This window comes from Anomalospiza imberbis, chromosome 17 (genome assembly GCF_031753505.1).
Source record: "Anomalospiza imberbis isolate Cuckoo-Finch-1a 21T00152 chromosome 17, ASM3175350v1, whole genome shotgun sequence".
Taxonomy (NCBI): Eukaryota; Metazoa; Chordata; class Aves; order Passeriformes; family Viduidae; genus Anomalospiza; species Anomalospiza imberbis.
The window spans coordinates 440,572-467,805 of record NC_089697.1 but is presented as its reverse complement, the minus strand read 5'-3'; the positions used below and the strand labels follow the sequence as shown (position 1 = coordinate 467,805).

The following is a 27,234-nucleotide window of genomic DNA, read 5'->3' as shown; positions in this document are numbered from 1 at the left end:
TTAGACCCTGCTAAGGCCAAGGGCCTTTGGATATTGGGGTTTACACCCTGCTAGGGCCAAGGGCCTGTGGGCATTGCTGTTTACTCTCTGCTCGTGCCAAGGGGAGGATGGAGACCCGGCGGGTGAGTGAGAAAGCCACTGCTCTCCTTGTGCCAAGCCCAGCAGGGACCTGGGAGGGCCTGGGCTGGGCCTCGGGGAACAGTTCCCTTTGGCAATAGCAAGGGATTAACAGTTGGCTGTTCCGGAGCTGGCAGCAGCTTTGGTGCTCGCTGTGGGGACAGGTGTGGGAGGGAATGGGTGGCTCCTGGCCATCCCAGAGCACAGCCACATCTCCTCCTCCATCCTTGTCCCACTGGAGGCTGTGGGCACAAACAAGGGAGCAGCTTTTCATTGCCTTCCCCTCACCCAAATTACAGCACAGCCTCAGTGCTTCCCAGAGTCCAGAATGAGTTTCTCCCAGACATCTCTGAAATGATCCCTAGTGGCCCAGAGGAGGTCACAAGCATGATAGGAAGATGCTCCAAGGGCTGGAGCACCAGTGGCAAGGGAAAAGGATGCAAGAGTTGGGGTTGTCCAGCCTGGAGAAGGTTCCAGGGTGACCTTAGAGCCCCTTCCAATGCATGAAAGGGCTGCATGAGAGCTGGAGATGGACTTAAGCCAGAGGCCTGCAGGGACAGGACAAATGACAAAAGCTTCCCACCAAGACAGGGCAGGGATGGATGGGATATTGGGAGGGAATTCTGCCCTCTGAGGGTGCTGAGGCCCTGGCACCCAGGCTTGAGGTTTCCCAGAGAAGCTGTGGCTGCCCCTGGATCCCTGGGAGTGTTCAAGGCCAGACTGGCTGGGGCTCTGGGCAACTCCCCTTCTGGTGCTCTTAGAAGTGATGAAACACCTTCCAGCATGTTCATTTCTGCTGCTGTCAAACTACTGGGCTGAAAATATTCCCAAGGAGGGGAGGAAGAGCTCAGCTGGAATTGCTGTGCTCTGGGACAGGCTGGGAGGCACTCAGAGGCGACTGCCTCAGGGGCAGCCATGCAGTCTGAGTGTGCTCTTCCCCGTGCTCTTGCAGGGAGCTCGAGGGCTTTCTCAGCAGGGACGTTCCTCCGGAGCCCCTGAGGTGAGTAAAGTGTGCTGAGCTGGCTGGCATTTTGAAACTGGTTCTCCATGAATGGATGCTGGTTCTTGTGGGATCAGAAAAGAGGTATCTCAGTGCTGCTTTGGAATGGGAACAGAACACCTGACTAACAGCTGGATGTGGGCTTTCAGGCGCTGGTAGGCGACAGTGACAGCATGGCCAATTCCATCATCTGCACCGACAATCCTGGGAACATCCTCTCAACTCTGACATCCACTGATGAACAGCATCCTTTTGAATGGGTTCGGGAAGCTACAGAGAACTGGGGGCGCATGCAGCGGCATTTTGATCAAATGGAGGAGAGAACTCAGAGGATCAGAAGCCGCTGCCAGCTGATAGACTCTCTGCTAGAAGAAATCAGTAGGTGAGTCTTTCCTCCTCCTCCTCCTCCTCCTCCTCCTCCTGCATTCCAGAAACAATCTGCTTCCAGGCCGGGGAGTTCAGAGGAGTCCCTGGTGAAGAAGTCACCTGCCTACCATGTGTAGTCCTCAGTGTGGCCCTCGAGCATCGTCCTGTCTGGTTTTTCCATGCTCTTCTGTGACTCCCAAGGCTGTCTGGGAGCTGCAGAGCCATGTTGGAATAGGAGACTCCTTCTCGCCGTGCTGCTTCCCTGAATTCTGTTCTTTAAGTGCCCCTGCCCAGCCATAGCTTCTCACTGAAAGAAGGCAGCCTCTGGAGGATTTTCCTGGGAGGGAAAGAGCAAGGTCTTCCTTAGCCCACTGCCCCCAGCTCCATCCTGGAGAGCTGAAAATGGCATTGCTGACTCTTCAGGCCTCTTGATTCTTCTGACTGAGCCTTGTCTCTGCAGTGACTGTGCAAACCTTGAGAAGTCCAGGGAAATGCTGCTGCAATGCACTGGAATCCCGGAGACAGGAGCCTTGTGTCTGCATCTGAAGAACACCAAGCAGCGGAAGGAAGCATCAGCCCAGGCCGAACAGGCAGAGCAGCAGGACAGGATGGAGGTTGGTTTTGGAAATGAGACTGGTTTTCCCTTGAAAACTCGTCTTGCCCCTTCTTCTACACTGGAGGACTTGGCTGCACTCGAGGGAGAAGACCCATTGTTGCAGAGCGAGCTGGAAGTCAAGAGGCAGTCATTGGAGGAATTGCAGCTTCAGAGGGATCTGCTGCAGCAGGAGAGGGATGATGTTAGCACGGCTCTGAACACCTTATTGCTCGGCAGCACCTGTGGGAGGGGGAGTTGTGGCAGCCAGATCAGCCCAGATGCTGTTGCTGGCAGGAGAAGACGGGCACACTGCTGTGCACACCTGGCTCAAGACGGCACATGCGTTTATGAGCCAGGGATATGCGTGTTCATCAGCAAAGTGTTGCGTGCTTCTGCAAAATGTGTTGCTTTGGGCAGCCACAGAGCCTCTAAAACGGGGATCGGAGCTGGGGAAGGGTCTGGAGCACAGGTGTGACCAGGAGCAGCTGAGGGAGCTGGGGGGGCTCAGCCTGGAGAAAAGGAGGCTCAGGGGGCACCTTCTTGCCTTCTACAGCTCTCTGTGACAGGAAGCTGCAGCCAGGTGAGGGTCAGGCTCTGCTCCCAGGGAACAAGGGACAGGACAAGAGGAAACAGCCCCAAGCTGTGCCAGAGGAGGTTTAGATTGGGTGTTACAGGATAGCTGCAAGAGAAGGCTTTGTTTCTGATGGTCTCTGTCAGACAGTCTCAGTTCTGGGGAATGTGATAGGTTGGGCAAATGCACAGCAGACGTTCTGATTTGGCCACATCAGGCAGGCGTCCACAAGTCACAAAATGTCTGCTCAGCACAAGAGCCATTTCCCGGCGAGGCATCCTCTCCTTGCAGAGAGCTGCGTAGAATATGTGAGGAGGAGAAACTTAGACGAGAGTTTTGTTGTGGCAGGGGGAAATCCTGTATATTTCCCCTTGATTCAGCAAGCAAATTTGTTTTCACAAATCTTCCTGAAAATGTCCAGCAATGAAATATATCCAGATAATAATTTTGTTTCCCAAGTGGCAGTTGCAGAAGATGCAGTATTTTTGGGTGACAACACGGAGTTTGGAGTGGGGATGTTTGTTGGGAAGGAGCTGTCTGGTCCCAGGCAAGCCAGCAGGGCCTGACACAGCACTTCCAAGGTAACAGTGCCAGAGGCTTTTGGCAGCCCCGGCTATCAGAGCTGCATAGGGCAGATGCTGTGAAACTTTGAGCCCAGAGCACAGGTGCTCCTTGTCCTCTGGCTGCCTGCGAGGTGCCACTGGCTGGCTCTGCACAGGGCTCCTGAGGAAGGGCTCGAGCTGTACCTTGTCCCACTTCCAGGTTTCCCAGGAGCAAGATTCATCGAGCTGCTCTCTGGAGCAGCTGGGCCCGGAATCCTCTGGCCAAGGGCACGCACTGGCCCAGGTGTGCCGAGAGCAGGAGCTGCTGGGCCAGAAGGCTGACCTTGAGGGCCGACTGGCAGCCATGGAGTGGCTCCAACAAGACCTTTCCAGGCAGCTGGAGGAGACCAGGTAAAGGCAGGGAGCAGAACCTTTTCAGATCTATTTACATTCCATGGACAGAATATGGAAGAGTCCCAAGAACAAAAATATGCCACAATGTGAAGGTTCTTTTTCTGACACCTAAAGCCAGCAAAGCTCTCGTGAGCCTTGGGCTCCTGTTTGTGCTGCCGAGCACACTCCTGTGGGAAGTCCAAAGCAATCCACCCAGCCCTGAACTGAGTAGTAGTTAAACCATGCAGATGCTGAGTGAAACCTCAGGTTTCTCTTGGCTTTGGTTTCTTCTTCTGGGCATTGAACGTCCCTCATTCCTTACCAAGTAGCTTGACATGATCCTGATCTTCAGAACTGAAGCTTCGTCTTCAGCATTCCAGGCTCCGACCTTGGCACGTTGGGGGTAGCACACTGCCATTCAGGGGGAAGCCAGAGGCTCCTGCTGAAAATCTTGAGGGCTTTCTGCTTCCAAGCACACTCTTGAGAAGTGTGGGACAGGCCCTAGAGCTGGCTGGAGAGCAGCAGGGAAAGCTCTTTGGAATTCTCAACAGCCTCTGGGGATTCTTGCTGATTGTTGATGGGCACCCAGCTGCCAAACCTGCCAACCTCCCTTTGGATGGTCCCTCTCACTCTGTAAAGAAGGACAAGTGCCTCGGGCTACTGCCTGCTTGCCCCGCAACACTAAAATAAAGGTGGCAAGTCTACTCCATGACCTTGCAAGAGTTTAAACTGCAGTCTCTGCATTCAGGTAGTTGTTCTTCAGACAAAAGGGTGGCCTGATTTTTTACAAGTGCTGCTATGAGATGACCATGAGATTTTACTGTGTCACGCAAAGTAGTTCTGAAGCCACATAAATACAGGGTGTCTGGAAGATGATGGACCTTTATGTCCATTATCAAGAGCATTAAAAAGTCAGCAGTCAGCAAGGACAAGAGTCTGTTGTGTCCCCCTGCAGAGAAGCTTGGAAGTGCTGATGAGAGAAGGGCTGTGAGCAGAGGCTGGGCTTTTGCTCGTCGCCCCAGCCTGTTTGGACACAGCTAGCCAGTGTCATAGGTCAGGATCAGCAACTGAAGGTTTGGCTGTTGAGGCCAAGTTGGGCTGGGCTGTCTGTGCTGTGCCAGGCCATAGGGAAGGCCTGGGCAGTCCCTCAGAGGGCCCTGCTCTGCTGTTGAGATGGCACAAATGTGCCTTGCCTGGGCGAATTTCCACGTGGCCCATTTCCCATACTCAGGTGTGGGGATCTTGAGCCACGTTGTCCTGGAATACCCGGCTGTGGGTGTCTGGAGCAAGCAACTCATGTCTCTCCGTATGTGCAACTCATAGGTCAGCAAAGGAGAGCCTGGAATCCAGGCTGATTGCTGCTCAGCAGCAGATATCTCAGCTGGAGACCACCAGGAACCATCTGGAGGCTCAAGTGCTCACAGTCACACAGGCCAAGGAGGTGATAGAAGGTGAGAACCTCGTGTGCTTTGTTTGTGGTGCTGCCCCTGCCTAGAGAACTAAGCACCCTGTAAAGCTGCCTCTGTCCACAGAGCTTCTGAGGAGTGGTGGGGCTTGGTGGCACTGAAAGGGCCTGAGGTCAGTAAAGTCAGTAAAGACTCTGACTCTTGCTGTTGGTCGTGTTTGTAGGAGAAGTGAAGTGCCTGCAAGATGAGCTGGAAGCAGAGAGATCTCTCAGGAGGCAGGAACGGGAAGACACAGCTCAACAGCTCCTGCAGGCAGAGCAGCAGCATCACGAAAGCCTCAGGCTTCAGGGAACTGCTCAGCAACTGGAAATAAAGAAGCTCCTGCAAGACCTGGTAGGGGACAGTACACTTCTGGAGTGTCCAAGCCAGCCCTGTGGGTTGGTTTAGCACAAGCAGAGCCTGAGGGTGTGAAAGGGCAGCAATCCTCTGCCAAGGCCTCCCGCTGCTGGACCGGGCAGCAGAGGCAGCAGCTTGGACTTGGAGGTGCCTGAGAGCCCCCAGGATGGTGCTGGGACAGTAAATGCAGCCACAGCTTCAGTGAGGGCGTAAGAGGAGTTCCAGAGCAGGTTGGGCAGTGCCCACCCAAAGCGTGGCAGCCCAGGGCAGGATTGTCCCTGAGTCCCACCTGGCACGGAGCAGATGCCAGCGTGGAGCACTTGCCGGCATGGAGCAGATGCCAACAGTGCTGCTGGCTGCAGGCGTGGGAACTCGGTTCCTTTCTTGCTGTGCTTCCATGGTGGACAGAGGGATTAGCTTTGGGCTGGAAGCAAAGGGAACAGGCCCCTTGTCCCTGGTCCTTCAGTCCTTGTGACTGGGGTGTCAGGGAAGGGAAGGTGACACCTCCTTTTCTGAGCACTTGGACTCAACGCTTGGGAAGGTCTTTGCCAACAGAAGAGATTCCACGAGTCTGTGATTCTTGCACCTGCTGAGCCTCCTTTTGAATTCCATGACAGGACACGGTTTCTGGAGTGCTGTTGTCTTTTCCGGTTGGGGGTTGTGGGAGGGATGAAGCTTCACCTTTTTCAGCAGGGAGCTTGCCTGGGACTTCATCTTGCAAATTTCTCCTCCCCTCCTCAGGCAAGTGAGCGCGAAAGGCACCGTGCAGAGATGCAGGAGACGCTGGAGCAATGGGAAAAAGAGAAGGCAGAGAGAGAGCAGGAGCACAAGAAGGTGCTGTTTGAGATGAGGCAGAAAGATGCCACCCTGCTGGCCCAACAAGAAGAACTAAGGAGATTTGAAAATGCCAAGCGACAGGTAATGACTGAGAGAGGAGAACTGGTGTGATTTTTTGCAAGGCTGGAGCTGTGGGAGATGGCAGGACATGGGGCTGTGTGGAGCATGCCCTCCGTGTCTTCTACATTGAACTGGGGGAGGTGAAAGCTGAACGGGGCTGTCTTTGGGACCAGCAATGAGCCCTCTCATAGGAAGCCAGGCAGAAACATCAGCTATCAGCTGAGATCTTTGTGCTGCTCTTGTGCTCTGTTGTTCTAAGATGTACCTCAGGGTACCTTCGCTGTTCTCTTTCCGCTCCCCTTTTGGTGTGTACTGGTAGGTGTTCACAGCCAAAGTGAGTTTGTAGCTCTTTTCTTATGTGGAAACGGGGGGGGAGGGGGGTGCAGCAGCAACATTGACAAGAGAAAAATCTTTTTAAAGACTTGCCTGGAGTATTTCTGAACAGTAACCCAGAGATGTCTTCTGGGCTGTGTTTTAAGTCACTTCCTGGGAAGCTGTGTTGGCCCCGGGGCAGGCAGTGGCCCAGGGGAGCAGCAGCCGAGTGCTGTGAGAGCACGTGAGCCCATCAGTCTTTGCCTCTGCCACACGGATGCTGCAGGAGAAGTGTGAAGCCCTCTGCTCTTTCCTTCGGTGCAGGTGCTGCTGGAAGAGCAGAAGGAGAAGAGTGCTTTATCAGAGGCACTGCTCCAGACTCAGGGAGAGCTCAGCCGAGCCCACCAGCAGGTCCAGCAGCTCAGGCAGGAGGTGAAAGAGCTGCAAGAGAAGGGGCAGGTAAGTGTGAGTAGGCAGGCAACAGAGGGCAGGGCAGGGACAAGGGCACAAAAGGCAGCTCCTGGGACTGAGGAGGCAAGGGCTGCTTCAGGCCCTGGGAGCACAGAGCCTGGTAAGCTCCAGAGCTCAGCCCCAGGAAGGAAGGCTTGCAGTGGAAGCAGAGCTGGCTAGAGAAGCCAAAAGAAGCAGCTGAAGGAATGGGATTTTGAGGCAGCACGTGGAACAAGCTGAGCCTGAGGGCAGGTCCCAGGAAGTTGCTCTGCATTTTGTTGCCAGACCATCAAGGCAAATCTGCAAGCTGAGCTGCAGGAAGCTCGCAGTGAAGTCCAGGCAGTGCAGAGGAGGCACAAGGAAGAGCTACACGGCCTCAAAGAGGAAATGAATCTGCTCCTTGAGCAGAGGGAGGCTCTACAAAAGCAGGTGAGTGAAACAGCACTGGCATGGCAGCCATGCAGCGAGGGGTCTGTGGCCTTCTTGCTTTTCCATGGCAGAGCAGCAGCTGGTGGGGTGATCCCTGGGGCTGTCTCGGGCTCTGGGGGCTCCATGGCAGCTGCTCTGTAGGACACACAGTGCTCTGCTGAATCTCAGCTGCTGCTCTGGACAGCTGGGCTAGTCCTCTGGGCTGTTGGCCAGCAACCATCAGCATGGATTCCTGCTGGCCTCTCCTTGCCAGCCTTGGTTTGGGAGGTGCTTTTTCAGGTGCCCTTGGTGGTGGGCCACTTAGAGACTGAAACAAGTTGTCCATATCCAGTGTGAATCTGGTGCTCTCAGGACAGGGAGAAATGGAAAGTTGTCCTTTGCCTTTCCTCTCAGCCTGTGCTGTGGCTGACAGTGACAAGCTGTGGCTGCAGCCCCTGACTGCTTTGTTCCCTTTGACTGGAGGTGGGAGAGTTGACATCTCAGCTGGCAGCCTCCCGAGAGTCCCAGGAAACAACTGTCCAGAGAGCCCAGCAAGAGGTGAGGGAGGCCCAGGAAGAGTCCAGGCAGAAGCTGTCGGAGGTTGAACACGTCCAGAAGATCCTGGAGGAGGCAGAAAATCTGAACAAGGAGCTGCAAGTGCATGTGGAGTCCTTGAAGAGGGAAAGGAATCGCTGGGAAGAAGTGGCTCAGCAAAATTCAGAATTGCAGGCTTCGGTGGATGTCCTAGAGAGTGAAAAAGCCAGGTAAATGAAAGCCTGTGGGACTCTGCATTGTGGTGAATGGATTCCCTCTTTGCCCTCTTTGCACCTGCCAGGGGCTCTGGCAGCATTTCCTAAGTGGCAGATTCTGAACTCTCCGTGCAGACACTTCTCCTTGTCTGGATGTTGTCTTTCATTTTCTTTACTTTTAAGACTTCAAACAGAGTTTTTCTGCAGAGAAAGGATTTGGGGGTAGCTCTTTCCCTCTAGGGGGTATTGTGTTTTTAGGTGGGTGTGTTGACACTGCCGGAGCTGCATTGTGAGGAGCTGGATACATCCATCAGCTCCACCTTGGGTCCTGTAACTTGAAGCCTCTGGGATGTGGATCAGCCTGGCCTCTGATGCTTTTTCTGGGCAGAACCATCTGAAGGCCCTGATTGCTGATCTAGGCCAGATTGCCCTCGGAGGCAGCCCAGCAACAAGAGCGGCTCTGTTGCATGGTTCCTCATAAAATGTGCCCCGGTGCCTGGAGGGCGTCTTCATTGCAAGACTTTGTTAGGTTTGTATTCACATTCCCACCTCAAAAAGAAGGTAGGGCATGTAGGCAGGAACTCCCTGTTCTTTTAGGGCCAAAAGCAGAGTAGGCACATGCTGGGCTTTGACTGCAGGGAGAACAAACAGCCAAGTTGTTTAGACAGACCTCATCAGACAGAGGAGTTTTTCTCTGAGGTGCTGCAAGTCCTGAGAGTTTATAAAATCTGATACCGTGTAGCAATGAGTTGCATATTCCCTTCTAGGCTGATAGTGTCTCTGGAGGAGAAGAACCAGCGCCTCAGAACTCTGGAAAAACAGAACCTGCTGCTGAACTATCGCGTATCTCGGTTATTTTCTGCTCTTAAGCAGGCAGAGCAGCTCTGTTCTGAGCATAGAAGACAAAGGCAGGAGCTCAACACCCAGGTAAGCTGTGCAGTGGCATCCTCTTCTCCAGGGACACACAACAGCACCTTTGCCTTGGAGGCCCCAACCTCTTTCCCCTCCCAGCAGCACGCACAGCTGCCGTCTTCTGCCCGGGGCTGCTGCTGCACCCTGAGGCCGAGGCTGGATCTGCTGTCTGCTGCCCAAGTTTTGCACCGTTCTCTCCCGGCTCCCAGCAGGAAATCTGGGAGGGGAGCAGCAGCAGACTCCTCTGGAGCCTCTGTGTCCCTCAGTTAGCAGTGTTGTCCCAGACAGAGTTGGTGCCTGTGCCGGGCACTGAGCAATGTGGGGACACAGAGGTGGCTATGGCAGGCTGGGCAGGGCACTTCCAGCGCAGCCATCTCAGCTGCTGTTCAGAGCTGCAGCCTCAAGGATGCCCATTGCCTCCCTTTCCCTCTTTTCTCTACATTGGTCTCCTTTGGAATCCTTGCTTTTCTGCCTTTTGGTTTTGGCATGGTTTTTGCCTGAAATCATTTCTTCTTTGCTGCTCTCCCTGCGGCCCACTCTGCAGCCTCAGGAGCAGCCCTGTCCCTGAGGCTCTGTGCATCCATCTTCCAGATCCAGGCCAAGCTGCTGGCAGAGATAGAGCAGACAGCTCACCAGGCAACTCAAGAGAAGCAGCTGCTGGAAACTGAGGTGTCTGAGCTGCGTGTGAGGCTCCAGAGCTCTGAGGAAAGAGCAGAGGCCATGGCCATACAGTGTAAGGACGTGGAGCTGGAGCTGAGGAAGACACAGGCTCAGAGGGACCATCTCAGAGCCCACAATCAGGAGCTGCTGAAACAGCTGGAGCAAAGTGAGCAAGGTACAGCTTCTCCTCTCCCACCCACTGCCCCATCCTGCCTCACCTGCGGGGATCTCGCTGATGGCTCGCAGAGGAAAAGTGCCCAGAGATGGCAGAGGGAAAAACAACCAGCAGGAGATTTATCCATCCAAGTGCCAGTGAAAGCTTTTTCTTGAGAAAGATGCTGTGGCTGGCAGTGCCATCCGGCTGTGCCATGGCTGATCCCGTGCACAGCTGGAGCCTTCCAGGTGCCGTGTCTGTGCTGAGGAGCTGTAGGAGGATGCCTCAGCTCGATTCCCCCAAACTCCAGGCCCTGCCAGAGCCTCCAGGCTACTGGCCTCTCTGGAGCAGGGCTGCACAGGCATCCCCTCTCCTTTGTCTCTCTTGGATTGCTCACTCAGCACAAGGCCAAGAGCAAACACACTTTCCCGTCCCTCTGAACATTTCCCCTTTCATTCCTGCTTTTTTCTCTGCCTGCAAATTTCCTTCATTTCTGTCAGCTTTGGAGCCCTTGTGGGCTCAGGGCCTGGCACACTGACGCAGGCAGAGAAGACACTGCTGTTGTCTCTGCAGGATGCACATCAGTTTGCCTTTGCTTTGCTTTTCCCCTTCTCCTTTCTCCTGTTCCTTCCCCCTCCCTGCTGCAGATTTGTGGGAGGCAGCAGTCAAGCACACCTCTCGAGAAACTGCCCTGGAGAAAGAGGCCTGTGAAAGGCAGGAAGAGGCTGTGACTCTTCGTCAGGAGGTGGCATCTCTGCAGAGGAAATTGGAGAGCCTGCAGAAGGAAAGGATGGATGTGCTGGTGAGATTGGCAGATGCCACAAAGGGCCATTTCCTAGCTGTGTTTGCACATTCAGTTAATAGTTCTAAGGAGCACCTTTTTCCAGTTAAACTTCTCCAACTGCGTTCTTCTGAATAAGGAGGAGAAGATGTTGTAGTCATGTCAAAGCCAGTTAATGCTGAGCCTGCTGATTTTCCTCCATGCTGGGCTTCTGTGCCCTAGAAGCTTTAGTCCTCAATGTCCACACTGCCTCTATGGACATTGCATGCTTTGGGGAATTCCTCGTGTCCAAACCCACGTCCAGATTCCTAAATATCTGGATCTGGAAGGAGGGGTGAGAAGACCAAGTTTGCTGTGAATAGAAAGGTGTTTGGCCTTGGCCATCTGAGAGCAGCCAGTGGGGAGAGAAGAGAGGAAAGCCAAGTGCTGATCCACACCAGGACGTGTGCCTGCAAGGGGAGAACTCGTCCTGAGTGGCAGCAGAGGATGACAGAGGGATCTGGCCATTGCTGCTCCAAGAGAGGGCAGTGGGGCTCTCGGGGATGGAGCCATGGAAACTCTACACAGCAGAGCTGGAAAACCACTGCTGTCAGCCCAAGCCCAGGGAAGGAAATGCTGGCGGTGTTTGCTCTTCCCTTCCTCCCTGATGGAGAGCACATCCTCGTGGCACTGCCTAAATCCTGCTTAGCATGGACTTGAAATCCTGGCTGCAGTTCTGGCAGCTCCTCCCCAGAGGAGCACTGGAGTGGGGCTGCAAGAGCTTGGGGAAGGGCAGAAAGGAAGCTGGGACAGGCTGAGGGAAGGAGCGGTATCAAGGGGGGAAGACCAGCAAAGGTCTGCAGCATCCCGAGGGGCAGAGAGAGAGGGGCAGCCAGTGCCTGCCCCTGCAGCAGGAGTCCAGATCTGGTCTGAAAAGCAAACCGAGGGGGTGAATGAGTGACCCTTTTTCTCCCTGTTTTGGCAGCATGGACAGGAATTGAACCAGCAGCACATGAGAGATGTGGAAGAGAAGAATGAAATGCATGCAGATGAGTTAAGATATCATAAGGAAAATACTCAAGAATGGGAAGTGGAGAGAGAAGGCGAGCAGGAAGAGTTGGAGCATGGGGCTGCTTCTTTGAAGAAATGGAGAGAGAACACCCAAGTACTGAGTGCTGCACTGAAGAAAAGTGAAATTGCCAAAGGGACTCTGATGAAACACTTGTACATCCTGAAGGGAAAGTCTGGTATCCAGGAAGGCACTGGCATTGACCTTCAGTCCACTCCAGGGTCCCTGAATTATTCCAGTGCTGTTTCCCATGAGGAGGTGGGTCTCTATCCCTGTCAGTCCAGGCCTGCTTGGGTAAAGCAGCCCGGGCTGCAGCAGGCAGCCTTGTCTGTCTGCCTGGCTCCAGCCAGAGACCATTGACTGCCAGATTGTTTCCTGGCTCGCCCAGAAAGACTGCTTCAGCTCTGGAGCTTACTGTTCCAATCTGCTCCAGGCCAAAAGCTGGGCATGGGGAGCTGCTTTTCCTGTGCCCATGCAACAAATGGGGCTTTGGATTTGGTGTGGGAAGTAATGCAGCAGGTGAGCAGAGGGATGGACTAAACTGAGTGATGGACTAAAGTGGACCAATGGCTGAAAATCAGCTGCACTCCTGGTGCTTAGAGTAAATGGTATTGCCAGTTGTAGAAGATGCAGTATTTTTGGGTGACAACACGGAGTTTGGAGTGGGGATGTTTGTTGGGAAGGAGCTGTCTGGTCCCAGGCAAGCCAGCAGGGCCTGACACAGCACTTCCAAGGTAACAGTGCCAGAGGCTTTTGGCAGCCCCGGCTATCAGAGCTGCATAGGGCAGATGCTGTGAAACTTTGAGCCCAGAGCACAGGTGCTCCTTGTCCTCTGGCTGCCTGTGAGGTGCCACTGGCTGGCTCTGCACAGGCCTCCCGAGGAAGGGCTCGAGCTGTACCTTGTCCCACTTCCAGGTTTCCCAGGAGCAAGATTCATCGAGCTGCTCTCTGGAGCAGCTGGGCCCGGAATCCTCTGGCCAAGGGCACGCACTGGCCCAGGTGTGCCGAGAGCAGGAGCTGCTGGGCCAGAAGGCTGACCTTGAGGGCCGACTGGCAGCCATGGAGTGGCTCCAACAAGACCTTTCCAGGCAGCTGGAGGAGACCAGGTAAAGGCAGGGAGCATAACCTTTTCAGATCTATTTACATTCCATGGACAGAATATGGAAGAGTCCCAAGAACAAAAATATGCCACAATGTGAAGGTTCTTTTTCTGACACCTAAAGCCAGCAAAGCTCTCTTGGGCTCCTGTTTGTGCTGCCGAGCACACTCCTGTGGGAAGTCCAAAGCAATCCACCCAGCCCTGAACTGAGTAGTAGGTAAACCATGCAGATGCTGAGTGAAACCTCAGGTTTCTCTTGGCTTTGGTTTCTTCTTCTGGGCATTGAACGTCCCTCATTCCTTAGCAAGTAGCTTGACATGATCCTGATCTTCAGAACTGAAGCTTCGTCTTCAGCATTCCAGGCTCCGACCTTGGCACGTTGGAAGTAGCACACTGCCATTCAGGGGGAAGCCAGAGGCTCCTGCTGAAAATCTTGAGGGCTTTCTGCTTCCAAGCACACTCTTGAGAAGTGTGGGACAGGCCCTAGAGCTGGCTGGAGAGCAGCAGGGAAAGCTCTTTGGAATTCTCAACAGCCTCTGGGGATTCTTGCTGATTGTTGATGGGCACCCAGCTGCCAAACCTGCCAACCTCCCTTTGGATGGTCCCTCTCACTCTGTAAAGAAGGACAAGTGCCTCGGGCTACTGCCTGCTTGGCCCACAACACTAAAATAAAGGTGGCAAGTCTACTCCATGACCTTGCAAGAGTTTAAACTGCAGTCTCTGCATTCAGGTAGTTGTTGTTCAGACAAAAGGGCGTCCTGATTTTTTACAAGTGCTGCTATGAGATGACCATGAGATTTTACCGTGTCACGCAAAGTAGTTCTGAAGCCACATAAATACAGGGTGTCTGGAAGATGATGGACCTTTATGTCCATTATCAAGAGCATTAAAAAGTCAGCAGTCAGCAAGGACAAGAGTCTGTTGTGTCCCCCTGCAGAGAAGCTTGGAAGTGCTGATGAGAGAAGGGCTGTGAGCAGAGGCTGGGCTTTTGCTCGTCGCCCCAGCCTGTTTGGACACAGCTAGCCAGTGTCATAGATCAGGATCAGCAACTGAAGGTTTGGCTGTTGAGGCCAAGTTGGGCTGGGCTGTCTGTGCTATGTCAGGCCATAGGGAAGGCCTGGGCAGTCCCTCAGAGGGCCCTGCTCTGCTGTTGAGATGGCACAAATGTGCCTTGTCTGGGCGAGTTTCCACGTGGCCCATTTCCCATACTCAGGTGTGGGGATCTTGAGCCACGTTGTCCTGGAATACCCAGCTGTGGGTGTCTGGAGCAAGCAACTCATGTCTCTCCGTATGTGCAACTCATAGGTCAGCAAAGGAGAGCCTGGAATCCAGGCTGAGTGCTGCTCAGCAGCAGATATCTCAGCTGGAGACCACCAGGAACCATCTGGAGGCTCAAGTGCTCACAGTCACACAGGCCAAGGAGGTGATAGAAGGTGAGAACCTCGTGTGCTTTGTTTGTGGTGCTGCCCCTGCCTAGAGAACTAAGCACCCTGTAAAGCTGCCTCTGTCCACAGAGCTTCTGAGGAGTGGTGGGGCTTGGTGGCACTGAAAGGGCCTGAGGTCAGTAAAGTCAGTAAAGACTCTGACTCTTGCTGTTGGTCGTGTTTGTAGGAGAAGTGAAGTGCCTGCAAGATGAGCTGGAAGCAGAGAGATCTCTCAGGAGGCAGGAACGGGAAGACACAGCTCAACAGCTCCTGCAGGCAGAGCAGCAGCATCACGAAAGCCTCAGGCTTCAGGGAACTGCTCAGCAACTGGAAATAAAGAAGCTCCTGCAAGACCTGGTAGGGGACAGTACACTTCTGGAGTGTCCAAGCCAGCCCTGTGGGTTGGTTTAGCACAAGCAGAGCCTGAGGGTGTGAAAGGGCAGCAATCCTCTGCCAAGGCCTCCCGCTGCTGGACCGGGCAGCAGAGGCAGCAGCTTGGACTTGGAGGTGCCTGAGAGCCCCCAGGATGGTGCTGGGACAGTAAATGCAGCCACAGCTTCAGTGAGGGCGTAAGAGGAGTTCCAGAGCAGGTTGGGCAGTGCCCACCCAAAGCGTGGCAGCCCAGGGCAGGATTGTCCCTGAGTCCCACCTGCCACGGAGCAGATGCCAGCGTGGAGCACTTGCCGGCATGGAGCAGATGCCAACAGTGCTGCTGGCTGCAGGCGTGGGAACTCGGTTCCTTTCTTGCTGTGCTTCCATGGTGGACAGAGGGATTAGCTTTGGGCTGGAAGCAAAGGGAACAGGCCCCTTGTCCCTGGTCCTTCAGTCCTTGTGACTGGGGTGTCAGGGAAGGGAAGGTGACACCTCCTTTTCTGAGCACTTGGACTCAACGCTTGGGAAGGTCTTTGCCAACAGAAGAGATTCCACGAGTCTGTGATTCTTGCACCTGCTGAGCCTCCTTTTGAATTCCATGACAGGACACGGTTTCTGGAGTGCTGTTGTCTTTTCCGGTTGGGGGTTGTGGGAGGGATGAAGCTTCACCTTTTTCAGCAGGGAGCTTGCCTGGGACTTCATCTTGCAAATTTCTCCTCCCCTCCTCAGGCAAGTGAGCGCGAAAGGCACCGTGCAGAGATGCAGGAGACGCTGGAGCAATGGGAAAAAGAGAAGGCAGAGAGAGAGCAGGAGCACAAGAAGGTGCTGTTTGAGATGAGGCAGAAAGATGCCACCCTGCTGGCCCAACAAGAAGAACTAAGGAGATTTGAAAATGCCAAGCGACAGGTAATGACTGAGAGAGGAGAACTGGTGTGATTTTTTGCAAGGCTGGAGCTGTGGGAGATGGCAGGACATGGGGCTGTGTGGAGCATGCCCTCCATGTCTTCTACATTGAACTGGGGGAGGTGAAAGCTGAACGGGGCTGTCTTTGGGACCAGCAATGAGCCCTCTCATAGGAAGCCAGGCAGAAACATCAGCTATCAGCTGAGATCTTTGTGCTGCTCTTGTGCTCTGTTGTTCTAAGATGTACCTCAGGGTACCTTCGCTGTTCTCTTTCCGCTCCCCTTTTGGTGTGTACTGGTAGGTGTTCACAGCCAAAGTGAGTTTGTAGCTCTTTTCTTATGTGGGAACGGGGAGGGTGCAGCAGCAACACTGACAAGAGAAAAATCTTTTTAAAGACTTGCCTGGAGTATTTCTGAACAGTAACCCAGAGATGTCTTCTGGGCTGTGTTTTAAGTCACTTCCTGGGAAGCTGTGTTGGCCCCGGGGCAGGCAGTGGCCCAGGGGAGCAGCAGCCGAGTGCTGTGAGAGCACGTGAGCCCATCAGTCTGCCTCTGCCACATGGATGCTGCAGGAGAAGTGTGAAACCCTCTGCTCTTTCCCTCGGTGCAGGTGCTGCTGGAAGAGCAGAAGGAGAAGAGTGCTTTATCAGAGGCACTGCTCCAGACTCAGGGAGAGCTCAGCCGAGCCCACCAGCAGGTCCAGCAGCTCAGGCAGGAGGTGAAAGAGCTGCAAGAGAAGGGGCAGGTAAGTGTGAGTAGGCAGGCAACAGAGGGCAGGGCAGGGACAAGGGCACAAAAGGCAGCTCCTGGGACTGAGGAGGCAAGGGCTGCTTCAGGCCCTGGGAGCACAGAGCCTGGTAAGCTCCAGAGCTCAGCCCCAGGAAGGAAGGCTTGCAGTGGAAGCAGAGCTGGCTAGAGAAGCCAAAAGAAGCAGCTGAAGGAATGGGATTTTGAGGCAGCACGTGGAACAAGCTGAGCCTGAGGGCAGGTCCCAGGAAGTTGCTCTGCATTTTGTTGCCAGACCATCAAGGCAAATCTGCAAGCTGAGCTGCAGGAAGCTCGCAGTGAAGTCCAGGCAGTGCAGAGGAGGCACAAGGAAGAGCTACACGGCCTCAAAGAGGAAATGAATCTGCTCCTTGAGCAGAGGGAGGCTCTACAAAAGCAGGTGAGTGAAACAGCACTGGCACGGCAGCCATGCAGCGAGGGGTCTGTGGCCTTCTTGCAGCAGCTGGTGGGGTGATCCCTGGGGCTGTCTCGGGCTCTGGGGGCTCCATGGCAGCTGCTCTGTAGGACACACAGTGCTCTGCTGAATCTCAGCTGCTGCTCTGGACAGCTGGGCTAGTCCTCTGGGCTGTTGGCCAGCAACCATCAGCATGGATTCCTGCTGGCCTCTCCTTGCCAGCCTTGGTTTGGGAGGTGCTTTTTCAGGTGCCCTTGGTGGTGGGCCACTTAGAGACTGAAACAAGTTGTCCATATCCAGTGTGAATCTGGTGCTCTCAGGACAGGGAGAAATGGAAAGTTGTCCTTTGCCTTTCCTCTCAGCCTGTGCTGTGGCTGACAGTGACAAGCTGTGGCTGCAGCCCCTGACTGCTTTGTTCCCTTTGACTGGAGGTGGGAGAGTTGACATCTCAGCTGGCAGCCTCCCGAGAGTCCCGGGAAACGACTGTCCAGAGAGCCCAGCAAGAGGTGAGGGAGGCCCAGGAAGAGTCCAGGCAGAAGCTGTCGGAGGTTGAACACGTCCAGAAGATCCTGGAGGAGGCAGAAAATCTGAACAAGGAGCTGCAAGTGCATGTGGAGTCCTTGAAGAGGGAAAGGAATCGCTGGGAAGAAGTGGCTCAGCAAAATTCAGAATTGCAGGCTTCGGTGGATGTCCTAGAGAGTGAAAAAGCCAGGTAAATGAAAGCCTGTGGGACTCTGCATTGTGGTGAATGGATTCCCTCTTTGCCCTCTTTGCACCTGCCAGGGGCTCTGGCAGCATTTCCTAAGTGGCAGATTCTGAACTCTCCGTGCAGACACTTCTCCTTGTCTGGATGTTGTCTTTCATTTTCTTTACTTTTAAGACTTCAAACAGAGTTTTTCTGCAGAGAAAGGATTTGGGGGTAGCTCTTTCCCTCTAGGGGGTATTGTGTTTTTAGGTGGGCGTGTTGACACTGCCCGAGCTGCATTGTAAGGAGCTGGATACATCCATCAGCTCCACCTTGGGTCCTGTAACTTGAAGCCTCTGGGATGTGGATCAGCCTGGCCTCTGATGCTTTTTCTGGGCAGAACCATCTGAAGGCCCTGATTGCTGATCTAGGCCAGATTGCCCTCGGAGGCAGCCCAGCAACAAGAGCGGCTCTGTTGCATGGTTCCTCATAAAATGTGCCCCGGTGCCTGGAGGGCGTCTTCATTGCAAGACTTTGTTAGGTTTGTATTCACATTCCCACCTCAAAAAGAAGGTAGGGCATGTAGGCAGGAACTCCCTGTTCTTTTAGGGCCAAAAGCAGAGTAGGCACATGCTGGGCTTTGACTGCAGGGAGAACAAACAGCCAAGTTGTTTAGACAGACCTCATCAGACAGAGGAGTTTTTCCCTGAGGTGCTGCAAGTCCTGAGAGTTTATAAAATCTGATACCGTGTAGCAATGAGTTGCTTGCTTCCCTTCTAGGCTGATAGTGTCTCTGGAGGAGAAGAACCAGCACCTCAGAACTCTGGAAAAACAGAACCTGCTGCTGAACTATCAGGTGTCTCAGTATCACTCTGCTCTTCAGCAGGCAGAGCAGCTCTCTTCTCACCGCGCTGGACAACTGCGGGAGCTCAACACCCAGGTAAGCTGTGCAGTGGCATCCTCTTCTCCAGGGACACACAACAGCACCTTTGCCTTGGAGGCCCCAACCTCTTTCCCCTCCCAGCAGCACGCACAGCTGCCGTCTTCTGCCCGGGGCTGCTGCTGCACCCTGAGGCCGAGGCTGGATCTGCTGTCTGCTGCCCAAGTTTTGCACCGTTCTCTCCCGGCTCCCAGCAGGAAATCTGGGAGGGGAGCAGCAGCAGACTCCTCTGGAGCCTCTGTGTCCCTCAGTTAGCAGTGTTGTCCCAGACAGAGTTGGTGCCTGTGCCGGGCACTGAGCAATGTGGGGACACAGAGGTGGCTATGGCAGGCTGGGCAGGGCACTTCCAGCGCAGCCATCTCAGCTGCTGTTCAGAGCTGCAGCCTCAAGGATGCCCATTGCCTCCCTTTCCCTCTTTTCTCTACATTGGTCTCCTTTGGGATCCTTGCTTTTCTGCCTTTTGGTTTTGGCATGGTTTTTGCCTGAAATCATTTCTTCTTTGCTGCTCTCCCTGCGGCCCACTCTGCAGCCTCAGGAGCAGCCCTGTCCCTGAGGCTCTGTGCATCCATCCTCCAGATGCAGGCCCTGCAGGACACAGTGCTGCAGATGGAGGCTTCCCAAACAACTCGAAAGAAGCAGCTGCTGCAGACGTTTGAGGAGTCTCGAGCAGGCGAATGGGCTTTGAGGGACTCTGTGGACGTGCTGGAGGCTGAGGTGTCTGAGCTGCGTGTGAGGCTCCAGAGCTCTGAGGAAAGAGCAGAGGCCATGGCCATACAGTGTAAGGACGTGGAGCTGGAGCTGAGGAAGACACAGGCTCAGAGGGACCATCTCAGAGCCCACAATCAGGAGCTGCTGAAACAGCTGGAGCAAAGTGAGCAAGGTACAGCTTCTCCTCTCCCACCCACTGCCCCATCCTGCCTCACCTGCGGGGATCTCGCTGATGGCTCGCAGAGGAAAAGTGCCCAGAGATGGCAGAGGGGAAAAACAACCAGCAGGAGATTTATCCATCCAAGTGCCAGTGAAAGCTTTTTCTTGAGAAAGATGCTGTGGCTGGCAGTGCCATCCGGCTGTGCCATGGCTGATCCCGTGCACAGCTGGAGCCTTCCAGGTGCCGTGTCTGTGCTAAGGAGCTTTAGGAGGATGCCTCAGCTCGATTCCCCCAAACTCCAGGCCCTGCCAGAGCCTCCAGGCTACTGGCCTCTCTGGAGCAGGGCTGCACAGGCATCCCCTCACCTTTGTCTCTCTTGGATTGCTCACTCTGCACAAGGCCAAGAGCAAACACCCTTTCCTGTCCCTCTGAACCTTGCCCCTTTCATTCCTGCTTTTTTCTCTGCCTGCAAATTTCCTTCATTTCTGTCAGATTTGGAGCCCTTGTGGGCTCAGGGCCTGGCACACTGAGGCAGGCAGAGAAGACAGTGCTGTTGTCTCTGCAGGATGCACATCAGTTTGCCTTTGCTTTGCTTTTCCCCTTCTCCTTTCTCCTGTTCCTTCCCCCTCCCTGCTGCAGATTTGTGGGAGGCAGCAGTCAAGCACACCTCTCGAGAAACTGCCCTGGAGAAAGAGGCCTGTGAAAGGCAGGAAGAGGCTGTGACTCTTCGTCAGGAGGTGGCATCTCTGCAGAGGAAATTGGAGAGCCTGCAGAAGGAAAGGATGGATGTGCTGGTGAGATTGGCGGATGCCACAAAGGGCCATTTCCTAGCTGTGTTTGCACATTCAGTTAATAGTTCTAAGGAGCACCTTTTTCCAGTTAAACTTCTCCAACTGCGTTCTTCTGAATAAGGAGGAGAAGATGTTGTAGTCATGTCAAAGCCAGTTAATGCTGAGCCTGCTGATTTTCCTCCATGCTGGGCTTCTGTGCCCTAGAAGCTTTAGTCCTCAATGTCCACACTGCCTCTATGGACATTGCATGCTTTGGGGAATTCCTCGTGTCCAAACCCACGTCCAGATTCCTAAATATCTGGATCTGGAAGGAGGGGTGAGAAGACCAAGTTTGCTGTGAATAGAAAGGTGTTTGGCCTTGGCCATCTGAGAGCAGCCAGTGGGGAGAGAAGAGAGGAAAGCCAAGTGCTGATCCACACCAGGACGTGTGCCTGCAAGGGGAGAACTCGTCCTGAGTGGCAGCAGAGGATGACAGAGGGATCTGGCCATTGCTGCTCCAAGAGAGGGCAGTGGGGCTCTCGGGGATGGAGCCATGGAAACTCTACACAGCAGAGCTGGAAAACCACTGCTGTCAGCCCAAGCCCAGGGAAGGAAATGCTGGCGGTGTTTGCTCTTCCCTTCCTCCCTGATGGAGAGCACATCCTCGTGGCACTGCCTAAATCCTGCTTAGCATGGACTTGAAATCCTGGCTGCAGTTCTGGCAGCTCCTCCCCAGAGGAGCACTGGAGTTGGGCTGCAAGAGCTTGGGGAAGGGCAGAAAGGAAGCTGGGACAGGCTGAGGGAAGGAGCGGTATCAAGGGGGGAAGACCAGCAAAGGTCTGCAGCATCCCGAGGGGCAGAGAGAGAGGGGCAGCCAGTGCCTGCCCCTGCAGCAGGAGTCCAGATCTGGTCTGAAAAGCAAACCGAGGGGGCGAATGAGTGACCCTTTTTCTCCCTGTTTTGGCAGCATGGACAGGAATTGAACCAGCAGCACATGAGAGATGTGGAAGAGAAGAATGAAATGCATGCAGATGAGTTAAGATATCATAAGGAAAATACTCAAGAATGGGAAGTGGAGAGAGAAGGCGAGCAGGAAGAGTTGGAGCATGGGGCTGCTTCTTTGAAGAAATGGAGAGAGAACACCCAAGTACTGAGTGCTGCACTGAAGAAAAGTGAAATTGCCAAAGGGACTCTGATGAAACACTTGTACATCCTGATGGGAAAGTCTGGTATCCAGGCAGGCACTGGCATTGACCTTCAGTCCACTCCAGGGTCCCTGAATTATTCCAGTGCTGTTTCCCATGAAGAGGTGGGTCTCTATCCCTGTCAGTCCAGGCCTGCTTGGGTAAAGCAGCCCGGGCTGCAGCAGGCAGCCTTGTCTGTCTGCCTGGCTCCAGCCAGAGACCATTGACTGCCAGATTGTTTCCTGGCTCGCCCAGAAAGACTGCTCCAGCTCTGGAGCTTACTGTTCCAGTCTGCTCCAGGCCAAAAGCTAGGCATGGGGAGCTGCTTTTCCTGTGCCCATGCAACACATGGGGGTTTGGATTTGGTGTGGGAAGTAATGGAGCAGGTGAGCAGAGGGATGCACTAAACCCAGCTGAGTTTTGTACTGAGAGGGCTGAAGAGCAGCTGCACTGCTGGTGCTTCGAGGATGCTTCCTGAGATGGAGATTCCTGAGGGACAGCTTCTGTGGTGTTTGAAATATGGGCATCATCTCCTCTCTAAATACCCTGCAGGCTGTTGGAGCACAAGTGGAACAGCTGTTACGTGGCTCAGGGACCATCCTGGAATCCAAGCAACTAATTGCATCACTAGAAGAGGAGAAGAGAGAGAGGCCTGAATTAACCACTGAGCCCAGAAGTGGCGAGCGGGTAAATTGGGCTTTCACTGCCTCTGCCGAGCCTCAGGCTCCTCTGGAACTTGGCACGTTAGCCCAGGCAGTGCTTTGGAGACCTCTGCTTGTTTCCTTGCCTCTCCCTGTCCCTGCTGTGGGCACACCCTTTTGTTTGTCCTCTCTCTTGGGGCAGCCCATGGCTTTCACAAGGGCACCTTCACTCCGCTGCCTCCCTCCCTGGCCCTGTGTCCCCGCACACACACTGGCCTCTCTTGCACAGCCCCCAGCGAGAGCTTTTTGCCCCCAGTGTTGTCTAGTGCAATTCAGGGTCTCAGAGCAGAGATCTCCTTGCCATGATGTCCACAGGTCTTTTTGCTCCGTGTTTGCTGACAGGTTTCTGTGACCCTCTCTCCCATCCAACGTGCAGGTGGAACCTGAAAGGAGAAGAAACAGAACTTTTAGGAGAGTGTTCCCCCCAGATTGCTTTACGTTTCCTGTCCACAAGCCTGCCTATCGAAATCGTCGACTTCTACAACAGAAGACTCCTCCAGTAGCTCAGGGAAGCAGCAGCCCTCCTGCTGATGCACAGCCTGTGGAGAAAGGGGTCAGTGGCCCAAATTTGGAAATCAGAGTTGGGTTCCTAAATCCCCTCGGAACTCTCTCTAACAGACCTGTGGTGGCTGGGGGATGTCCGTGGGAAGGCTTTGCCAGCCTTGAACTGGACCTGTTGATCATCTGAGCTCTGCTCTGTGTGGGAGCCTTTTCCCTTCCCCTTGCCCCAGGGCAGAGAGTTGGTGAGGGCTGGAGTTGGAGGCTGTGTCTGCCCCGAGAGCCGGTACCGTGGGGCTGCAGGTGCTCCTGCCAGCGTGGGCTTGTCTGAGCCGGGCCTTGTGCCTCTTTCAGGTGTCCCTGCTGCAGTCACAGCTGGCCCAAGACCGACAGGACCACCTGGAGAGCTATGCAGGGAGCAGGCAGGAGACACAAGGTGCAGAAGGGACCTCCTTGCTTCCTGAACGACTCAGAGAGGAGCCAGGGTGCAGCTGGATGCAGTCTTAGACTTAGTTAGTAGTTTATGTTTAAAGGATAGTATAGGTGAAATTGAACCTTTACACAACTGTGTTCCATAGGATGAAAGATATATTTATAGAAAAATAAAGAGTTTATGATGATCATGATTAAACTAATAGATCTTTATCAGGGTTATTTACTACCCAGTACAGAGACCTATAACTTCCAGTATAGTGCATTATGTTTTGAAGCAACATTGTAGCAATTCTAGTCAAGCCAGCAAAACCAATTCTTGAAGATTGATGCTACTCACCCAAAGCAAGGACCACGGGCAAACATTTCTCTCAGCCTCAAGGCATGACCTTGAGAAGCATCCTCACTCCAGGGTGGAATCTGCAGAAGGGAGACATGTGACATGAACCACTTTGGTGAGAGCAGGAGAAACCTGCCATGTGTGGAGCTTTGTCATTTGTCCTTAGGAAACTGCAGCCTGATTATTCTCAGAGTCCCAGAATCTCAGGCCGGGGGAGGCTGGAAGCACCTCTGCAGGTCACCTTGCCCAGCCCCTGCTCCATCAGGGCCACCCAGAGCCAGCTGCCCAGGATGTGTCCAGGTGGCTTTTGAGTCTCTCCAGGGATGGAGACTCCACCACCTCCCTGGGCACCTGCACCAGTGCTCGGCCACCCTCCCAGTGCAGAAGTGCCTCCTGAGCTCAGAGAGCCCCTCCTGTGTGTCACTTGGTGCCCGAGGCCCCTGGAATGTCCCTGGCTCTGTCCCCTCTGCAGCCTCCCCCCGGGTATTTATCCCCAGGGATGAGATGCTCTGAGCCTGCTCTGCTCCAGGCTGGGCAGTGCCAGCTCTCTCAGCCTCTCCTCACGGCAGAGATGCTCCAGTCCCTCCGTCACCTTCATGGCCCTGTGCTGGACTCTGTCCAGTCTGTCCCTGTCTCCTGTACTGGGCAGCCCAGCTCTGGGCCCAGCACTCCAGGGCTGGCCTCACTGCTGTGGAGCAGAGGGAAAGGATCCCCTCCCTCCAGCAGCTGTGTCGCAGCTCCCGGTGCAGCCCAGGACGCTGTTCTGCATTGCTGCAGGAGCACATTGCTGGCCCGTGGGCATCCTGGTGTCCAGCAGGACCCTGCCAAACTTTCGTTTTTCAACCGGGTGGCCCCCAGCAGATACCGGTGCCTGTGGTTGTTCCTTCCCAAGGACAGGACTCAGCACCTGTCATAGAACTGTCACCCTTGTTGAACTGTCCCTCGGGATGGCAGCACTTCTCTCTGGCAGAGCAGCCACCGCTCCCGGTTTGTGGGAGGGCACCCCCTGGCCCCATCACCCAGTTTACTGACAAAGGTGTCAGCAAGGACTGGACTCAGCATTGTCCTCCAGGCTCCACCGCTAGACTTTGTGCCACTGACCTCCAGGGTTCCAAGAAGGTAGATTCTGTGCAAGGCGTCTTTGCTTGTATGCACAAATTCAGAAAGAATTGGCAGGATTTACAACAGGGATTTCTGCTCCATATCTTAAGTGGGAAAAAATGTAATGATCCATGCTCCCTCTCACTGGCAGTGGCTAAAGGAAAAGAGGTCCTGTTGTTGGTGACAGTGGAGGTCACCTGCAGAGGAACTGTGCCAGACTGGTGTGACATACAAGGTCAAGGGTTGAGGGCATAATTTAAAATAACTTAGCAAAGTGAAAAGCAGAATCACAACCCTGGGTGATAGGAGATCAAGTGAACCGGAAACTTCTGACCAACCTCATCTCAGAAAGGAGGGATGTGGAAGAAGAATCAAGTTATCCAGGGGGCGTGTACAGACATTGCTGTGGAAGCAGTTATGGAGTTAAGAGGAAGCCTGCCCTGCATCATGTGAGCAAGAATGCTGAGAAATGGGGAAGAAAGCTGATTACACACGATCTGAAAACTGGAAAGGCGTCCTGATTGTCAAGCCTGTAAACCTTGTGAGAAGAAGAACAAGCCGTCAAAAGGACGGATTTATTACAGGCCTGCAACCGCTTTTGAGCAAACTGCTGAGCACAGTTTCTCACAATAAAATGTATAAATAATGTCTTAACTTTGCAATAAACCCAATTCACTTGCTTCTAGCTTGTGTCTCTCACATTCATATGCCACAGCAGTAGGGAAGGGGGAGAATAGTTAGGGAGAATAGTTAGAATCTTAAGCCAGGCATACACCAGGTCTAAGGACTGGAGGAAGCTACGTCAGCTGTCCATTGTCTTCAGAAGAGCCTGGCCAGTGCAGGTGGTTCCTGAGAACTTCCTGAGAACTACAGCAGTCTTAAAGATGGGCACAAAGGAGGGTCTGAAGACCTACAGGCTAATCAGCTGCTTTGGAATCCCTGGGAAAGTGATGGAGCAAATCCTCCTGGACACCCTTTCAAGCAACTGAGAGAGAAGGGCATTGGGAACAGCCAGCACAGATTTAGCACAGGGACATGGTGCCTGGCCAACCTGAGCGACTCTGCAAATTACGGGAGACCAGGCATGGTGTTGCCCGACATTGCAAAACATTCAGCAGCCACGCAGTCCCCTTACAGCCCGACTGGTGAGATATGGACTGAGTGAATGGCCAAGGGAAAACCGCCCAAACCAGCGGGCTCAGTGCTGCTGGATCAGATGTATGAAGTGGCCAGGCTGTGGTGACACCACCCACTCCAGATCATCCCTGGAGCCAGCATTACTGTTGATTAATGACTAATATTTATATGCAGAGAATGTCTCCTCTAATCGAAGAAACTTTACAACAGGGGGTTTATTCCACCATGATCATACATATCACAAGGTAGTTCCTAGCTCATACATAAACATTACTTTTCATAGAACTATTTTACCCACCTCTGCCTCTTGCTGGAAGTCCCTTTATGGTCTTGGAGGGTCATCTAAAGAGGTCTCTGGTGGTCATATTCACAGTGAGCCCTCAAAACTGGAAGTGCCCTTGCCTTGAACTTCTCTTAGGGCATGCACTGTTGTTTCTTGTTACATAACTTTGCCACAAAACCCACTTGGGTGCCTTATAATCTGTTTTTCCACTGCTTCCAGCTCTGTTCAACATCCCGTCTGTCTACTTTTACATTCTTTTATCTCATTTGCTAGTTAGTCTTTAAGCTGTATTTTGCAACCAACACTTTCTGTTTTCCACGTTTTCTGTCACGGTGAGTGGCAGCAATGCGTCTTCCTGGCTGGAGCCACCCCCATTTCTGTGGTCCCTGCGGCTGACAGACATGCCACGCACTGATGTCATGTCCAGCCTCAGCTCAGCTCGCATCCCTTGCCCAGACAGGGGAGAACCACAGGCAGGAGAGGCAGAAGCCATGTGCTCAGGCTGCCCCGCCTTGAAGGCACAAGAGCCTCCAGCTTCTACCGGTCAAGGGTCAGGGCACCTGACAGTGAGCCTTCAGCACTGAGTGATGGCATCCCACTTCTGCAGCTTTGGCCCAGTCAGATGACCCTGTCTCCTCAGGAGCTGCCCTTTGACCTTGCCAGGGACCACTCAATGGACATGATGCCATGGCAGCTTGGCAACCCCTGGATTTGGCATCAACTATGGTGATGTTTCACCTCAGCATAGAATCCCCGACTGGTTTGGGCTGGAGAGACCTCAAAGCTCATCCTATTCCACCCCCCGCCATGGGCAGGGACACCTGCCACCAGACCAGGTTGCTCCAAGCCGCCTCCAACCTGGCCTCGGACACGTGCAGGGACGGGACAGCCACAGCTGCTCTGGGCAACCTGTGCCAGTGTCTTACCATCCCCACAGGGAAGAGTTTCTTCTAACCCTGCCCTCTGCCAGTGGAAAGCCATTCCCCTTGTCCTGGCGTTCCAAGCCCTTGTCCAAGGTCAGCCCTCAGCTCTCTTAGAGTCCCTTTAGGCATTGGAAATGTCTCTAAGGTCTCCCTGAAGCCTTCTCTTCTCCAGGCTGAACACTCCCAGCTCTCCCAGCTCGGCTCAGAGCAGAGGGGCTCCAGACCTTGGAGCATCTCTTTGGCCTCTCTGGACTCACTCCAGCAGCTCCACATCCTTCTGATGCTGGACCCGAGGGCTGGAGGCAGCTCTGCAGGTGGGGTCTCACCTGAGCAGGGCAGAGGTGCAGAATCCCCCTTGTCCCCTGCTGCCCACTCTGTGGGGCCAGCCCAGGACATGGGGCTTTCTGGGTGACAGCGCAAGGGGTTGGGGCACACTGGGACTTCTGTCCACCAACATGCCCCAGTCCTTCTGCTCAGAGCTGCTCTCAACCCCTGCCCTGCCCAGCCTGAGTCTGTGCTTGGGATTGCCCTGGCCCAGGGGCAGGCCATGTCCTTGGCCTCATACCAGCAGAGTCACACTGGGACTTTGGTGATGGTCTCTGGGCCTATGGCAATGACTCCAGCTCCTTGAAACTTTT

The 27,234-nt window shown here is 54.0% G+C and overlaps 1 protein-coding gene across 1 annotated transcript; it reads left to right on the top strand.

Annotated features, from left to right (window-relative positions):
- Nucleotides 1-107: 107 nt before the first annotated feature.
- Nucleotides 108-20,157, top strand: LOC137484404 (centrosome-associated protein CEP250-like). The gene is made up of 28 exons (XM_068208277.1): nt 108-122; nt 1,070-1,117; nt 1,267-1,499; nt 1,944-2,097; nt 3,412-3,602; nt 4,908-5,035; nt 5,214-5,383; nt 6,128-6,304; nt 6,603-6,617; nt 6,920-7,054; nt 7,331-7,474; nt 7,937-8,217; nt 8,970-9,129; nt 9,706-9,949; nt 10,576-10,730; nt 11,674-12,015; nt 12,673-12,863; nt 14,162-14,289; nt 14,468-14,637; nt 15,382-15,558; nt 15,857-15,871; nt 16,165-16,299; nt 16,576-16,719; nt 17,166-17,446; nt 18,200-18,359; nt 18,936-19,239; nt 19,867-20,021; nt 20,077-20,157. Exons 1-28 carry the CDS (start codon nt 108-110, stop codon nt 20,155-20,157), a joined length of 4,533 nt encoding a protein of 1,510 aa, XP_068064378.1.
- Nucleotides 20,158-27,234: the final 7,077 nt, after the last annotated feature.